Source organism: Phodopus roborovskii, unplaced genomic scaffold (assembly GCF_943737965.1).
Source record: "Phodopus roborovskii unplaced genomic scaffold, PHOROB, whole genome shotgun sequence".
Classification (NCBI taxonomy): Eukaryota; Metazoa; Chordata; class Mammalia; order Rodentia; family Cricetidae; genus Phodopus; species Phodopus roborovskii.
This window is the reverse complement of record NW_026126418.1, coordinates 51,360,596-51,378,494: the sequence shown is the minus strand read 5'-3', so window position 1 is coordinate 51,378,494 and position 17,899 is coordinate 51,360,596. Positions and strand designations below refer to the sequence as shown.

Sequence of the window (17,899 nt, the reverse complement as noted above, 5' to 3'; positions counted from 1 at the left end):
TTGAAATACCTCCAGGTGAATTGATTCTACAATCTACCTCAACTGCCAGTCCACCCTCATCGCCTTGAGTCAAGTGCTTGTAAACTTGTAAGTAAACTATAGGTATTTCTATAAAGGTGGCCAGAATATTTCAGAAATGACATACAACCACCACTCAGATTCCACAGTGTCTGCTTTACAATATTTCCTTCCCACATCTATTTCCCTGTTTATTGCCTACTAACTCATTGTGGTGGTTTGAAAGAAAATGGCCCCTAAAGGGTATGTCACTATTAGGTGGTGTGGCCTTGTTGGAGGAAGTGTGTCACTGTGGAGGCGGGTTTTGAGGTCTCTTATGTACTCATGTCACGCTCAGTGAGCCAGATTACTCTCAGCTCCAGCACCATGTCTGCCTGCATGCGGCCTTGCTTCCCACCATGATAACCCAGTTAAATGCTTTCCTTTATAAGAGTTGCTGTGGTCATGGTGTCCCTTCACAGTAATAGAAACCCTAACTAGGACAGCCATCCTTAAGACACCTGACAGCTCCTACGGCACCTTAGTTTATTGGCCCCAGTAAGTAGATGCTTCTGAAAAGAATGAGAAATGGATTACTAAGGTTTCATGACACTGTTTTATATATTTTTAAAAGTTGGAGCCTATCTAATTCATGAAGTTGCTTCTGTGTGTGAGACTTTAGGATGTTCCAGCTAAAGAAACACATTAATGCAGGTAAGAGCTATACAAGTGGAGGGTCTAGACAGTGACCTAATGGCAGCCAGAAACTATGCTTTCTCCTTCAGAAGTAGATATGGAAGCTTAGGGCAAGAGGAGGGCACAGGCAAAGACTGAAAGATGCTGAAGCACTTCCCAAAATGCAGCCTTCATTTCAGAATTAACTTCCGGGTATCAGCCACTCACAAAGGCTAAGTAGATGTAACCTGTGACCTAGGTAAGGCCTCCCTTGCTCTTCTTCATGCCCCTTCATGAAGAACAGAAGGAGCATTAACTTTTTAATGTCACTCACTACTCGATCTCCTGGAGCTGAGATTTTCATCTGGGCAGGCAGAGCTTCGTCTCATGAAGAGATGTGAAAGGTTCCATGTTTCCTTAGTGGATAAGACCCTACCACGCTAGCCACGGTTCAAATGGCAAACCACAGCAATCTCCAAAACTCATGTTGAAGTTTTACTGTCACTGTGATGATAGGAGGAGTTGAGACCTTCAGCAGGCCATGTGGTCACGAAGGCAGAGCCTCAGGAGCATCACTGTTCATGCAGCAGGAGTATGCTAGTTATTGCCTAGTGTTTTCCACTTTCTCTCCTGCCATTCTGCTTTCTGCTGTGGGATAACACAGCAAGAAGAGCCATGCCAGATACACACACAATGCTTTTTTATCTCCCTATCTCTAGAAGTTAAATCGATTTCTGTACATTACCCAGTCACACATATTCTAGTACAGCAGCAAAAAGGACTAAGGTTGGCTTGGGGGATAGTCTTGGAACTTACATTGGTGTTGACTTTGTAGGCATCTTTAGCTGCTTTGATATGAACAGCATCTGGCTTGATGGTGCAGTTAGATTTATTTCTTTGGTAAACTTCCTTATATTTCAGCTATGAGAGGAAACAGCAACATGGTTAATTTTCCCCCCTAGGAAGTTAGCTAAACATTTTAAAAACAAAGAAACTAAAACTGTGATGATAGCATATGCTGTACCCTATGATAGTATTTTGTCAAACCCTGCCATGGAGAGAAGATGCAGCTATGAGGATATGGGCCTTCTTACTCAGATATGTCAGAATACACTGAGTGTGGTCAACAGTGTGGTCACAGGGTTTACACCTGTTGGTGTGGGCCGGAGCAGTGAGCTGGCAGCTCTCCACCAGCACTTTACCTTCCTGCATCAGGAAAGCATGGTGCAGACATCCTGAAAACCGTCCTCCAGGGGGCGATTAGTGGTGCCCTCCTCCTGTGCGCCTACTGTCCTTCCTGCTCTCTGGTCACAGCACAGCTGTAACCTGTCTAGCTTTCTGAACCTCTTCAAAGCAAAGGTTCTGTACCAGTTCTTGTCTCCTACCCAGACCCAGTGACCAGTGCATAAAGTCTCAAGGGGTGAAGGGACTGGAAGGTGCTCTCATCACAGCTGCCAGTCTGGAGCTGAGCTGCACCTTGTGAGTTTTGGAACTGGACTTAATGGGGGAAGCCTAACAAGTAGTTGTTCTGTCTAGTCGGGAACTTCTAGCTTCCTCTGCTTTTGCTTTCCCTGAATTCCATGGCTCTAGGATGCAATCTGGTTATTTTCAGTCATCAGGAAAGGATCCCAGGTGCCACATTGATTAAGGTAGGGTGAACTTCTCAAAGGCAAGAAACTATAGTAGGGCTTACTATATTCTCAAGAACCATTTATTCTGGACTTGTCTATAGACCTACTGCATTGATCAGCACTTCAGGAGAAAATCCTAGAAATTAGTACTTTTTCAACAGTGACCAACCCCGGCACATTCTAACAAGCATTTGAGGAAATAGAGAAATGCCTCAGTTTTCTGCAGGGAGCTCCCACATTGGCTCTACTGGATGGATACTCTTTATACAGTCCCACCTTCCCACCCAATGTACTCAGTATTCAAGTACTTTTCATGGTGAATCATAGGCAACAGTATGGCATATTAATTCATCTGAGCGCAACAATAATCAAGGTTTTAGGATGGGCATTATGTAATATATGTAATTATGTAATATATATATATATATAGTGTATGTAGGTGTGTGTGCCCAGAAATCTACATAGCCACAGAGGTATTTAAAACATTGAATCTATGTGAGGCATGTTGCACTTTGTAGCTCTGGATCTGTCTGCCCCTTTCCTTCATAGTAATGTGGTCCTCACACAGTGCAATTGGGTCATGGAAGATTCACCTTGAATTCTTGGCACAGCTGTGTCCCAGATGTCTGCCCACAGCATTTGGAACAGACCTATTTGCTGTGTCCAGCCAACTCCCAGACTCAGAAGGAAAACGGAGAATTAATTATTTTAGGCTATTAGGTAGCCATTTTTTTTCCCACAGAGAAAGGTTGCCATCTTGAGTTTACTACATCATATCAAAAGCCCAAGACAGAGGGGCTAACGAAGGTACTCACATCACTGACTTCATCCTTCACTTTGCGGACATGCAGCAGCATGGGTGTGTCATGGATGGTGGTGTAGCCTCTGGGTCTGGCCTTGTTGTATTCCAGCTTATAAAGTATCTGAAGTGGATTGAAAAGCAGTAAAGTACAATGTTATGTTTCCCCATTTATAATTTACAGTATAAATGGAAAGTGAATAGGAAGGAAAGGCTAGTCTATAAACTGCATAGTTGTTCATAGCTTTCTGCTGGGACCTCTGATGTCCCATTGGTATGTCTGCCCATTGGAATGACAAGTCTTCAGTATGACAGTATGTGCAGCAGACATGCAGCACCCTTGCCTCCCTCCCCATCTCTCAGACATCTGACAGTCTACGCTGGCTTCCACCTGGGCAAATGGCCCTGTCCCCGAGAACGCAGGCCCTTCCATTCCATACTTACATCGCTGATTTGCTTGTTGACTTTTGTGGTGCGCAGATGCTCTGGAGTGTCCACAACTGAGGTGAATTTGTCCTTTGTCTTTTCATATTTTTTCCTGTATCTGATCTACATTTTGGAAGAAAGGACAAATTACATTCAAGAACAAAGGCCTGACAGGAATATCATGAGACACCAGAATGGGTGCTGGCATCATGGTGTCTTCTGCTTTAAATCCTAACTGGAGATGTTAATACAGCTTGTATTTGACAGCAGTAGTGTAGCAGAGTGGACATGTACTTTCCAATATATTTCATATACACAGAAGTGAACAGATTCTCAGAGGTAGGAGACTGAGCCAAGGGCATGTGTGGAGTACATCTCAGAGGAGGAGTAGAACATTCTTTCGACTGACAAGCACAACTTCTCCCTAACATTCTATATTATACTGGTATTTTTCCATGCCCAAGTGAAACAGATGTTCATTAAAATGAGTATATATGATTTTTAAAGTATTTTAATTAATTTATTCTTCTCACATACAATGCATCCCAACCGCACTCCTTCCATTCTCCTCCACCTCCTCTCCCCAAAATTCAAAAGGCATTTACTTTTGTAATTTCTAAGCCACAGTTTTCTGTTTGTTTTTTCATGCACATAAGCTGTTTTAAGCAGGACAGGTACAGAGAACAACGGACTTTCATGCACATAGTTTTGATGATCCTATCAAGGCCAAGGATATTTATAGTAAGAATGTATCCTCTTTTTTAAAAAAATATATTGATCTGATTAATAAACTAAAATGACAAAGCAAGCAGATAATGCAAACGATTGGCTAAAGCCTTTTTGGTTTGGGACTAAAGACTGGCATTTCATGAATGTTCTCACTGGTAATCAGCGATTATCTAATTTCCCTTCCAGCCTCTGATGGGAGGGTGGCAGCATGATCAGCTTATTAGCAACATGAATATGGACAAGGTCCAGAGGCAGAATGCTAGCCTCAACTCTCACTGCAGTTGCAGTGAGCAAAGGTAATTAGAAGAAAACATTAAATATCTAGACCTTTCAAAGCTATTAATCTACCAAACACCTTCAGTTTCTAAGGAATCTGTCTCTTGAAGCAAACACTAAAAAGTTAATGTTGTACCAACTGGAAAGAAATGTGTGAAGGAATCTCAGCTGATCCTGGAGGATTTCTAAGCACTGGATGTACAGATGATGGCTGCCCAGTACACCAGGCCACAGCCAGATTTCATTTCTAAGGGATGCATATCTATATGGTTTACCACGAGAAAGCAGCATGGGCAGGGGCCGGGAGAGGAAGCCAATGAAAGCATAGGAAGGAGTGCACGGAAGGTCTAACCGTGCTTCTTCATGCCTGTTGGACATTACCTGGCTCCACATGTATGTGTTGTAGAGAGCAGTCAACATGTCTGGACGAAGAATTTCATTACATCCTTGTTTCAGAAGCATCTTGGCACTAGATTTATATTTTCTCTGTCCATGCAAAGAGCAGTGAAGCACAAAAGAGACTTGTGAAGACAGAAAGAACATGGCTCTATATCCCAGTCACCTCTGAGTGAAGAGATGTAGGCTTAACATGCTTTGTGTACTCACAGAGCTGTGCTGTGAAGAGCCCTATGTGCAACGCAAGGAGAGTGGCTCAAATATTTATCCTTGGCCATCCATAGTCCTTGCCAATGGGGAGGACAAAGGTAGCAATGTGTATGTTACCACCCAGACTGCCTTGTGGGGTTGACATCATCAGAACAGTAAAACTATAGCAGGGATTTCTGTATTTTTGTTTTTACAACTCAATTTGCAGTTTACAGCCACTGTTTACAAACAGGCTCTGAGGACAGTAAAATGGGAGGGCCCCAGATTCTGTTTTCACCTTCACCACAGCACGAGTGAGGACACAGAGCATTGACTGGCTCACTCAAATAGCCCACAGGCTATTTGGGTGGCTAGACAGATGTTTTGAAACAGAACAGTCCAATATCATAGGCAGAACCTAAGACATCCTTGCAGCAGACAGGACGACACCTTGTGAGAAATTGGAGCAGAGTCCTGCTTGGGCTGCACTGCCAGCCTCGTCACAGTACCTGGCTGATCTGGTCGCCTGCGGTCTTAGCCAGCAGATGTCTAGGCTCATCCACTACCAGGTGGTATTTATCTTTCCGCTGCTCATAATCAGCTCTGTATTTTTTCTGCTCAAACATCATATTAAATTATAGCAAGAATATGACAGCAAGGGTACACAGCAATATCTCAATCTAAACTCTCCAGAGATGTAGGAACCTGTCATTCTTAGCACTGAGTCAGTCTCCCAGGTCAGTGTTTAACTGTTCATATAGGGAGTAGGAAAGACAGGTGAAGACAGACTGCATGGAGACAGGCTGGAGCCTTGGCAACAGCAACCTGTGAAACAAACTGGGGTACCTTATCCCCAAAGGTTTCCAACCTTTCATATGACACGTGATTAACATCAGGCTTTCTGGCATTGTACATTTGTTTAAAATGAGGTGCTGCTAATCTATGCATTTAACATATAAGACAGCTAGAATCCAGAAGTATAACAAATGCTATACAGAAGTACCACTAACTACACTAACCCCAAAGTGTAACCAAGTATACAAATACTTAAGCCCAGTTGCCATCATCATGAAGTAATAATTTACTTGATTTATAAGCCACCTGGAAATTCTTTATGCATTAGGAAAAACAAAATATGCCAAGACTGCACTAGGAAGCTGCTGATGGTACTTTTTCAGAGTTTCCCAGCCTGGCAATGTGTTGAAATTAAAAAGATTAAACAAAAGTAACTGAAATCAACAATGGTCATACATGTAAATGTACAATGGTCATCTATGTAAATGTGCCACTGGCTGCATTCTCATTAGTAGCTCACTAAGTATTTAACATGTTGGAGCTTATGCAAATCCATGGATTATCTGAAAGCAGAGAAGTATAATTTTAGTTATGAAAACATCTAAAAATTAAAAAATACCCCAAATGGAACTTATGGCTTGCTTACTTCAACATGCTTGAATTATATTCAAATTACATCACTGCAAAAATGGCCATAGGGACGAATGAGTTGGATATAAAGGGGGGTGTAATAGTACTACTGTGCATTCAATTCTATAGGAGTCAGTCACAATAAAATATTTGAATGCATGATTCATACAACTGCCTCCATTGCAGAGGTCAGGGGTTCTAACCAATTCCATTTTGGTGCCTTTGTGGGACTACTGAATCAACTTTGAACTTCTAGGTCTCCCACTCTACATAGTTTAAAGGCATTTAGCTGATAGTCCACAAAATCCTTTCTCCTTTCTGACACCACAGGATTGTGCTGAACAGGTGAAGGTAGGCATGGACCTAGTTGAGGTTTTGACAGAGCCTACCAGATTGTGACATTATAGATTTTTCCAAGTCCTTATATGGTATGAACATTTAGGACAGATTTCCTGTTACGCTATATATTAGATTTTAATGAAATTACCCTGTAGAGTTCTCAGGAAAACTGAATAGTCTTAAACAAATTAATATTGCATACCTCATTCATCAATTGAGTTGCATATTTGAAATGCCTGTTAATTGGACAGTCAGCAACATACTTGAAATTTGACTTTGTTCTTTCAAATACTTCTTTATACTTATACTGGAGGGAAAAAACAGAACATAATTATTTGATTGTGTGTCCAATCTTAAGGATGAATCACAATCTTTATCTTATAATTCTAATAATGCATTCATAGAGATAACAAGTCTTTATTGAGTTTTTTCTTTTCTCCAGAAGGAGTGAAAAGTAGAAGGGTTTGACATCTTGAAAACAGCCCAAGTAGACCATCCATTAGAGCAATGGTTCTCAACCTTCCCAATTCTAAGACACTTTTAAATACAGTTCCTCATGTTGTGGTGACCCCCCCAACCATAAAATTATACTTGTTGCTTTTTCCTAACTGTAATTTTGCTACTGTAAAATGTAAATATATAAACATCCATATTTTCCAATGGTCTTAGGTGACCCTGGTGAAAGGGTCATTTGACCCCCAAAGGGGTCATGACCTGCAGGTTGAGAACCACTACATTAGATGGTTACCAAATACAAATTCAATGCTGAGCCAAGATGTAAAGCATTTCTTCTCTGTTTTGATCTATTATGATGATTTTACTTTAATGTATGTTGATGTGCCACAAGAAAAAAGTTTTTAGTCCATTAGTTATTCTATAGTTTTCTAGCAACTAGACAGATAATTATAATCTTATAGAGCAGTGGTGAATGATGACCTTCTCACCCTGCAACCTGCTTTTAAACAGTTTGACAAATTTACAATGTTTTTTACAATTTCAGATAATTATAAGAGAGAAAACAGGTGGTATTATAAATGTGACCAACCATGTCTACTGTATCAGAAGTTGGCTGATTCTTACTTTATATTGAAAACAAATTCAACTGCTTTGTTTTGTAAGTAGAAAAATGAAGCCCTAAAAAACTTGATTTTCATCATGTATCACATTGTTTGCAGACTAAAATAACCACACCTGATATTGGCTGCTTTAGTCGGGTGAATCATCCACATACATTAATGAGGAGCTCAGGAGTCGTTATGGGTAGTTATACTAGACATTTTCATTAAATTCAAATAAGCTACAGTTAATGAGGTTAGCACTAAAGAAATCTCTAGCCAGGCACGACTGCACATGCCTTTAATTCTAGCACTTGGGGAGGCAGAACCAACTAGAGCTTTGTGAGTTCAAGGCCAACCTAATGTATACATAATGAGTTCTATTGCCAGCCCAGGCTACATAATAAGACCCTATTGAAAAACAAAATGAAACAAAACTGAAAGTCTCTAAAGAGAGTAAATAGTTCAGCATGGGGCTTCATTTCAAGGTCTAGAAGTGAGGGTGGGGGCTGAAGCTATAAAAATGTTGTTTCTGCAGACTTCCTCTGTGTGGGCTGGGTTTATATTTAATGGATGAAGTCATTTTCCCTGAGGAGACAGGGTTACCTTGCTGTAGAGAGTCTTGTTCTGTTCAGCTAGTGTCAAATCAGGGGTATCATAGGCATAGCAGCCAATGCCTTTGAGCCAGGTCAAATCTTCTTTGTATTTAACCTGAGAGAAGAATATCAGAGAGGTTTATTAATTCATCTCTAAATGGTTATAGGTTTGGAGCTATCCTAGTGAATAAACCGGAAACTCTGATTCCCAAAGTATGTCAAATAATGAAGATTTAAAATAGCCTGTATCATTTAAATATATGTCTAGAATTACTGACTTCTTCCTATGATTTGTTTTATAATACTTAGAAATTTTTACTTTTACTATGAATCAAAATCAACTTTAGCCAGTATACTTTTATGTAGAGAATATCATTGGCTTTGCAGCTGTATTTTCATGCAGACAGGTGAAACCTCTTTCTAAATGGGCATTGCTTTCTGTGACAATCTCTTCAAAGGATCCAAGATAGGCTTGAACTATATGGCTTTGAGTCATAGAGGAAAACTTAGGGTGATGAACTTGAATATAATTTTTCCTCTCCTAAGCTCAGGTTTCCTCACTTAGTAATTGAATTTTATGATTTGAATAACCATATACAAGATCTAGGATCTGTGGAAGCGAGGCCAGGTAGATAGCTCAGTAGGTAAAGGTACATGCCACAAAGTCTGATCTTCAGAACCCTAATGGTAGAGTGAGAGAACATACTCCCACAGTTCTTTGACCACAACACATTCACCACATCCCATTTACCGTGGCATGTGACACCTACTCCCCACCTCTGAATAAAGGATAATTGTAATCTAGACAATTATCTAGTGCTTCACCAGTTTTAACGCAATGGTTGGTTTCACAGCTCACGTGGGAATGTGAACTTCTATGTGAAAAAATGAAGGTGACACTCACATCACTGATGGCATCGGTGACTGCCCGGTGGTGGAAATGTTCAGGACGATCAGGAATTGAACTCCAGATTCCCAGCTGGCTCATGTAGTTCTCCTTGTATTTCACCTGTTATCAAAATGTAATGGCAGCTATAAGATCGACTCTGGAGTTTTAGAAAAAGGAGACTGCTTTAAGAATAAAAAATGGTGGTAGGTGACAGAGCCCATTGGAAGTAGTCCTGTCCAGGGACATACTTTACTGATGTCATCTGTGACTTTGCGATGATACACAATGTCCAGGGCGTCCTTCACGGTGTGATACTTCCCTTTAGTCTTTTGAAATGTCTCTTTGTAGCGAAGCTGTTAAAGAGAGAATACAGCAGCAATCATTAATATTACCAGGTTAAATTCAGTCCTGCTGCTCTCTAGCTCTCCCGCATTTCTTTCTGAGATTTCCCCCATGAATACATTGAGGGAAAAGTTTGAAAGGTCATTCCAGATGTTGGAAGAGAAAAAAGACAAGAAGGAAAACTCCATAATCCAAAAAATACATGGCTTGATAAAGCAATAATGTCTAAGTAAATTAGTTATTAAGTATCTCTAGGATGTCACCCAAGAATTATAATGAAGGGTTGTATTGTTGCCCAGGAGATAACTAATAGCTTGTAGCATCTCAACACAGTTCTTAGCTACTTGGCTGGATTGGTACTGTAAGTATGTGTTCTTTCCCAATCCATATTGTGGGCAATGACTTTTAGCTATGGCTGTGACAGAACAGTTTGTGCTGCTAGATAACCACAGCTCTCCCTGTCACAGCAGGAGAAAGGAAGAAGGGATGCTCACATCGCTGGCATTCCAGTAAGCCCTCTTGGCTCTGATGAGGATTGGCGTATCTGCAACTGGTGTGTACTTGTCCTTCATCTTCTCATACTGAATCTTGTACTTTTTCTAAGATACAAAAACAAGTTCAAATTTATTATAATTATTGTGCTATATTTGTGTGTGTGTGTGTGTGTGTGTGTGTGTGTGTGCATTGTGTGTGCATGCATGCGCGTGTGTGCATGGAGGTCTGAGGATGATTTTGTGGAATTGGTTCTCCTTCCAGTTGTATGTGGGCTCTGGTCCTTAAGCTCATGCTATCAGGTTTGTACTGCAAGCACTTTCCTGCAGAGCCCTGGCACCAGCCCAGGTTTGTATTTTAACCCTCCCCAGTTTACAGCCAAATCACAGATCTAAGGGAAAGACACAGCATATCTCATTCTTAGAGTAAATCTTCTGTATGTGGGTGATGCTTAGCATACTTTATAGTGATAAAATTCTCATCAGAATTAGCAGGTGAAGGCTTTGGAAGTATTTCTTAGCCAAAGGGCACATGTTGGTGTAGAATCCCATCTTACTTCGCTGACCATGTCCTTCACGTCTTTAGCATGTTGCAAAGCTGTGGTCTGGTTTCCAGCATGGTGATGGGGTCTCTCTTTAGTGGCAAGCTCAACATAGAGATACTGTGAACAAAAGATCAAGGAAGGAGTCAGAAATGAAACGTCATCTGTCCTCTTAAATTTGTGTGTGTTTGATTGGTTGCTTGAGGTTGTTGTTGGGTTATATGTTTGTGAATTTGTTTCTCAGTATGTGACATTTCAAAATACACATCCACAAACCAACTGTCTAACAGTCCTTTTGCTGGGTATGGTCTAATGTAAAATCATGTGGTAAAGAATGCTAAGAGAAGATTGGGTGGATTGTGAAAGGTCCTTCAGCATCCTTTCTCCCCAGCTTTCCCTGCATGTGTGACATAGAGTTTCATTTGTCTGTGGATAACAGACACATTCTTGAAATGATCAATCATTTTTTATTCCTTAGGGCTCATGACTACTCATCTGAAGATAAAATTATATAGTCTTTAGTAAATAAGGCACGGTATCCTTTGCCTGTGAAATCTTAGTGTAATTATGATAATCTTGAAGAAAACACATATTAGTGTACAAAGGCTGCTGCAAGGACAACCAACTATGTCAGCTACCAGTCCAGAAAGGTCAAGCAGGCTAACGAGCTTTCATTAACAGTGGGCATTACCTGACTCTGAAGCTTCTGTCCTCGCTTGGCTCTTAGGAGGTCGGGAGTATCAGGAACTGAAGTAAAGATGGACTTCTGCTTCTTGCCTGCAGCTCTGTACACCAGCTAGATGCAAAACAAGTGATCACTGTCACTTTTGCTTTGCTGGAATGGCAGTGTTCTGTAGATGCCCTGACTGCTTACTCATGGGTAAGGCTTACTACTGCACAGGCTAAGTTCCCTCCTTCTAAACCAGTGGTTCTCAGCAGTCCTAATGCTTTGACCTTTTAATACAGTTTCTCATATTGTGGTGACCTCCAATCATAAAATTATTTTTTATTGCTAGTTTATAACTGTAATTTTGATACTGCTATGAATTGTAATGCAAATATTTATGTTTTCTAATGGTCTTAGGTGAACACTGTATAAGAGTTGTTTGGCCCCAAGCTGAGAACCAGTGCTCTAAACTGTGGTTTATGATTATTTGCTTCCAGAACCTTCATTCCCTTGCCCCCATAGCATCAGCACAGAAAATATCTAGCATTCAAATAGTCAATATTATCAGAAAACTTGAGTTAACTTTAGTTTGCAGACAATTGTTTAGGACCAAGTCTTTCTAAACTATAAGATCATGTCAAGCCTCTCATTTGCCTTAGTTATAGAAAGACAAATATTAATGTCCTTTTTACAAAAAGAGAAAAATAAATCAGTTGAGCCAATTTGAGGCCAACTGATTTACAGAGACATTGGGCCATTCTGCAGTCAAAGGAAGGAGGGACATCTTTTCTTGTCATCATTGAATATTGATCATCATAGACAGGAACTAAGACTCTTTTGAGTAGCTCAGTCTAGCTGGTCTGTTTGCCTTTTGTGACAGGTAATATACCCTTACCTCACTCAGATGGGTCTTCAGTTCCTGCACTTTTCTGTATTCTGGGGTATCAAGCACCACTTTGTACTTGTCTCGCATCTTCCTGGCATTATCGGTGTACAGGTAATTCGACTTAGAAGAAGAAAGCCAGAAACACGTTGATTAGCCACTTAAGGGACTGCATGCCATGTCTTTCAAAGGCTGGAATATGCAAACTGAGCAGGCTCTAAATGTGTCCTGGGATACTAAGAGTCTAATTATGTCTGCCCTATGTTTTCCCCCTCGTAGTCTTCCTAGGCAAGAACAAAAATAACTGTCATTTAACTAATTTCATTACCTTTATAACAGGCATGGATCATCATAAGTAAATCATGGACTACTCAAGTGGCATGGACAACTCAAGGGTTGATGGCAAATTTCTCCTTAAGAGTAGATACAGGCTAAGATTCTTTCTGCCTGTTCTTCCACAGCCCTCATCCCCGCCACTGGAAGCTAGCAATTTGCTGTTTGGTAGCTGTGTGGGGAAGCTGTGTACTGTGAAGGTGTGTCCTCACCCAGAGTTTCCTTAGGTGCCGGGAGCGGACCATGTCAGGAGTGTCATACAAGAAGCAGCCAAGTCCCTTCAAGATCTGCAAGTCCTCTTTGTATTTAATCTGTGGGGCAAACATAGACAGCTGGTTATGAGCCAGTGTAAACACAGGATAGCTACACTTCTTTATTGGTACACAGTAGCTCTCCTTATCACAGTTTTGCTTTCTGTAGTTTTCCATTGTTAGCTGTAATGAAAAATATAAAATGGAATATTCCAGAAAAAGCAGGTTTTTTTTTTTTTTTTTACATTTTAAGTATCTTTTATCATAGTATATTGTTATGGTTGTTCTAATGCATTATTAGTTGTTAAGCTTCATATCTTATGCCTAATTCACAAATTAAACTTTATAGAGTATGTATTAATGTAGGTATAGTCACGGTTTGGTACTGTCCATGGATTGATGCATCCATGGGGTAGGGAAGTCTATGGAAGTTGTCCTCCACTATAGTTAAATCTCTAACCCTAAGCTGAGGGGAAGACACTAATATTGTGTTATCCTGTCAAGGGAAAAAATTCACAGATTCAAGGGGTTGGTCCACCAGGAAAAAGGGACATCAAAGAGTTGTTCTTCTCTTTTTAATGCTAGGAGGGAATGCCATCAGGACCAGGAGGAGAGAGTAACCTACTACAACCTGGGATACAAGGCACTTGAACGATAGGAATTGGTGAAGATCTTATGCTGATGTGGACTGGTTGTCAGAATGAGCAAGCATAGCATCCCTGATCTCCACGGGTTTTCCCATGACTCTTCCTGTGGAGAACTGTAGTTCTCTCACAATCTCACCTCCAAATTGTACATTTGGTTAAGAAATAAGCAATGAAAAAGGCTTTTCAATGCCCACTGAGAGTCTTAGATGCTGAAAGCAAGGCTACTTCTTGGTAGGACTCCTTTGGAAAAAGCCTGCAAATGCTTACGTCACTGGTGATGTCTCCCACGTAGCGACAGTGCAACACTTGGGGTGTGTATGGCAGGGAAATCATGTGGCCCTGCATCTTGAAGAAGTCTGATTTGTAGATCAACTAAAGGGAAAATAAAAGAACAGAAACTCACATTAGAGAGCAAATGTGCAGTGTTTCTCCCTGGGTGATGGTCTGTCTGTTCCCTAGCACCTCTCCCCTTGTGATGGCTTGTCTGTCCGGGTCGTTCTCACCTCACTGACAGCTTCCTGTGTCTTTTTGACTTGGCGGATTTCAGGTGTGTCTGGAGTTGTATGTATCTTGTCTTTTAGTTTATGATACAATTCTCGATACAGTCTCTGCAGGGAAGGAGAAACCATTCAAGGTGTTTAGGGCAGGAACCCAAGGGCATCTACTGAATAACAAACAAGTCAATACTTTACAAAGAACCAAGAGAGGAAATTCCAGGACTATGAAATGATTTAAGGTTAGAATAAGAGTGCAAAATGGTCTACATTCCATAAAATGGTTGTTTAGTTGGGCAGAGGTACAAATACAGCTGACGAAGATCAGGGCTGTAAGTCAGACAAAAATACAATCTAGTGAGAGATTTAGCACAAATATCAAAATGAATTCTTTCCTTAAAAAATTTCACCATAGTCTATGAAACCAAGTCTCTATGATGATTTATGAGGGACACAAGACTCAAAATAGGGTCCTCATACTGTCTCACAGTCTGTAAACTTACAGATGAAACACAAGGAATTCTTGATGCATTTCAAATAAAACCATGACTTTGACATTCAGTATTTTTTTTTTCCCCCAGAGGATGAGTGTTCATGGTACCTCACTAGTAACGTTGTTGACTCTCCGGACATGGACAAAAGGGACATCCTTGGGTCCAAGTGTGTATCCATTTGCCTTGATGTGTTCATAGGCTTCTTTGTATTTGAACTGTGAAAGCAAAATGAGACTGAGATCAGTGATGGCTACACAAAGGGCTGTACTATATTTCTCAGTTAGGAAACAGACTGTTCCTTGATTTAAGAGTAAGTACTAGTCATAATTTAAATAAATGTGATACAAATTAAATGTTATTTTGTTATAATTACTGTGTGTATGTACATGGTGTGTGCCTGTGGGTACAGGTACATGTGTATGACATGCATGTGGAGGTCAGAGGCAAACTTTGTGGGATCTGTTCCCTCCATCCACCATGGGCCTTGGGTGGGGGTAAAATCTGGTGTCAGGCTTGAAAGGCATATGCTTTTACCCTCTGAGCTATCTCTCTGACCTCGTGACACAATTTTAATATTAGTTGAATGATAAAGGCATGTCTGGAAAGGTGAAATCTATTTTCAGGCAGTGAGGCAAAATGCAAGAAAAACCCATCAGTTTAGTCTCAAAGTGGCTTGAAAATCAGGAAATATAAAAAACACCAAGATGATATTTTTAATATTGATGAATGACTTAAGTCTGATTTCTAAAAGTAACAGATTTGATTCTTAAATCTGTTAATGTCTGCTTTGGAAGTGCATTATTGGGCCATGTTGGCACTGTGTCATCAACACAGTTGATTCCCAGGACTCTGAAGATAAGCATCAATGAGACAGAGCTGAATCTTTGTCTCCAGCCAACGGCTGGCTCATGGTACAGCCCGTAGACTCCATGCTCAGGCCCTATGCTGGCATTTACAGAACCCAGGAAAGGGAAGTGCCAGTGGCAAGTTACAAGCAGTGGAGTCCAGACAGCCTTCGGCTGCCCATGAATTGGTATAGGCATAAAAGCAAGTTGGGGGTCAGGGTCAGGAGCTCGGTAAGAAGTCTCTTCAAAGGGACACACAGTGACGTCTCCTAAGTAAACTTTGCATCTCCAGTAAATGGTGTGGGGCAAGCTTGGGATGCTTCTAGTATAAGGCCAGCTGAAACAGAGGCATCTTGACAGCACTGAACCCTGAGCCAAGGTGCCCATGATGTCCTGTCCTAACTCACCATCCCAGGCAGGCACTACCAACTGTAGAAGTGCCGATGCCATCACACCACCAGTAAACATTGTCCACCCTGCCCTTTCCATCATCATATGGAGTCTTCTGGGTTAATTGAGCATGAGAATAGATTACTAATATTAGTTTTTTGACATTCAAATTTCAGACCCCAACAGAATGAAAAATACTCACATAGCTGCTCATGTAGCGGGTGTCCTTGGTGTGATTGAAGTGAGGGGTATCGACTGGGAGCCTGTACCCAGTGGGCAGGAAGCGCAGGCCTTTCTTGTACAAATTCTGCCCGAATGAAAAGCACAAGGAAAATGTCTTCTAGCATCAAATAACAACTAAACACATCACATGCAGTTTATTGGATTCTTGGTCAGGCATAGGAAAGAGAGATGAAGGGCTCAGGTTCTTCCTCTTAACATTGAGTGATTTCTATCTTCATCCCTTACTGTTAGTAGCCTTTTATAATCAAATGCCTAAAAATGCGATCTTAAGGTTTTTAAGAGTAGTGATGGCATACCAGCTCTCTTCTTGCTGACTTGCAAATATTGGTCAACAATATGCTAATCTATTATATTTGATTGTTTGACAGGAGGATCCCATTAGTCAAGAAGACATGTTGTTTATTGTTTCCAACTCAGTGAGTGGAACAGCACTGTTGTTTGTGTCCCCAACTCACTGAGTGGAACAGTGTTTATACACCTTACAAAATCAGTCAATGAGGATACATGCATAAGCCAACATGTCTCTGGGGGGCCAGTGGCCTGAATTTCTGCTGATATTCCCATTCCCAACACCCACCTCGCTCTGAAGTTTGTATGCATGGAGGGCCCGGTCCAGATCCACAGTTTTTGTAGTTGGGGCCACTTTGCCTCTGATGCTGTGCACATAGTCATAGTGGTAGACAGCCTGTGGGTAGAGAGGTAAGACGAGTTGAGTCAGACTGTGAGAATGTTGTTAGAAAGAAACAGAGCAAATGGAGTCCATTATCTATTTAAAGACTATGAAAGGGCAAAGCCAGCTTCCTTTGTTCAGTGTTATAAATATGAGCCCCCAAACCCTGCCATCACTACTTGGACCGTATCCTGTGGCACTATTTTGGAAGTTGAAACTTAGCTGGAGGAAGTTGGTCAAGTTCTTGCCACAGGCCCACTTCCCTACCCCTTTCTCTCCTTCCTGTCTACCACAAGTGGAGAACTTGCCTTCACCATGTGCTCCTACCACCACGGTATCTACCCAAGTATATAGGGCCAAGAAATCATGGAATGGACTCTCTAAAACTGAAAGACAAATTAAGTAGTTCTTCCTCTTGTTTCTGTGAGAGATCTGTCACCACAAAAGAAGAGGAATGAGTGTACCTAGAGACCTCTGCTATGTCACTGTGGATGGCACATCTCAGGTATCAGACACAGGGGTGTACATCTCCCCTCCAGAAGTTCAACATAACAGGTATGAACTTGTTTACTTGTTACCTGTGCACTTAATAGAACAAGGACAGCTTGGTGGCTCTCTGCCTGCTCTTAGACATGACAGGGAATAAAGTACATGATCCGTTTTACACATGAAGATGCTGAGCCTCCGAGGAGTCATATGCTTTTCCCAGGCTTGGATTATGTGGCAGAGGCAGGACTCCAGCTCACAGCCTTAACATCACAGCCCACTTCCTTCTAACTTAGCAGTTGGCTCTAATTGCTAGAAGGCCTAGGCATAAGTGCCTCTCATGGCACACAGTATAGCATCACTGGATGCTCTGACAACAAACTAAGCTCACTCCAACCTCACCCCTGCAAACTACAGACACTTCGGATGTTAGGGAGAGTGGGCTTTGCAAGCAGTTTCTAAGGCACCAAGTCTAATCCCCAGTTAGGAAAGGCTGGCACTGCCCAGTCTTTGCTTGAGCCGTGTTCCATCTTCGTTACTACCCACAGTCACTTCCCCGGGGAAGGCTTACATCACTGAGCTGCTTCCCACTCTTGACAGCCTGGACGTAGACCGGTGTGTCTGTCACCAGCTTGTAGTCATTCCTTGTCTTCTGCACATGAGCTTTATACTTGATCTGCCAAGAAGAAGCAGGCAAGC

The 17,899-nt window shown here is 41.4% G+C and overlaps 1 protein-coding gene across 1 annotated transcript in view; it reads right to left on the bottom strand.

Annotated features, from left to right (window-relative positions):
* Neb (nebulin) overlaps positions 1-17,899 on the bottom strand; it is a 178,569-nt gene that overhangs the window by 31,516 nt on the left and 129,154 nt on the right. The window contains exons 110-129 of the mRNA XM_051183847.1: positions 17,772-17,876; positions 16,622-16,729; positions 16,004-16,108; positions 14,674-14,781; positions 14,082-14,186; positions 13,846-13,950; positions 12,893-12,991; positions 12,360-12,470; positions 11,489-11,593; positions 10,813-10,917; positions 10,259-10,363; positions 9,671-9,775; positions 9,438-9,542; positions 8,544-8,648; positions 7,085-7,189; positions 5,628-5,732; positions 4,915-5,019; positions 3,547-3,651; positions 3,119-3,226; positions 1,489-1,593 (exon numbers count right to left, since the gene is read on the bottom strand). Of these exons, the coding sequence (XP_051039804.1) occupies positions 1,489-1,593; positions 3,119-3,226; positions 3,547-3,651; positions 4,915-5,019; positions 5,628-5,732; positions 7,085-7,189; positions 8,544-8,648; positions 9,438-9,542; positions 9,671-9,775; positions 10,259-10,363; positions 10,813-10,917; positions 11,489-11,593; positions 12,360-12,470; positions 12,893-12,991; positions 13,846-13,950; positions 14,082-14,186; positions 14,674-14,781; positions 16,004-16,108; positions 16,622-16,729; positions 17,772-17,876 (2,109 nt within the window). The remainder of the gene's footprint in view (positions 1-1,488; positions 1,594-3,118; positions 3,227-3,546; positions 3,652-4,914; positions 5,020-5,627; positions 5,733-7,084; positions 7,190-8,543; positions 8,649-9,437; positions 9,543-9,670; positions 9,776-10,258; positions 10,364-10,812; positions 10,918-11,488; positions 11,594-12,359; positions 12,471-12,892; positions 12,992-13,845; positions 13,951-14,081; positions 14,187-14,673; positions 14,782-16,003; positions 16,109-16,621; positions 16,730-17,771; positions 17,877-17,899) is intronic.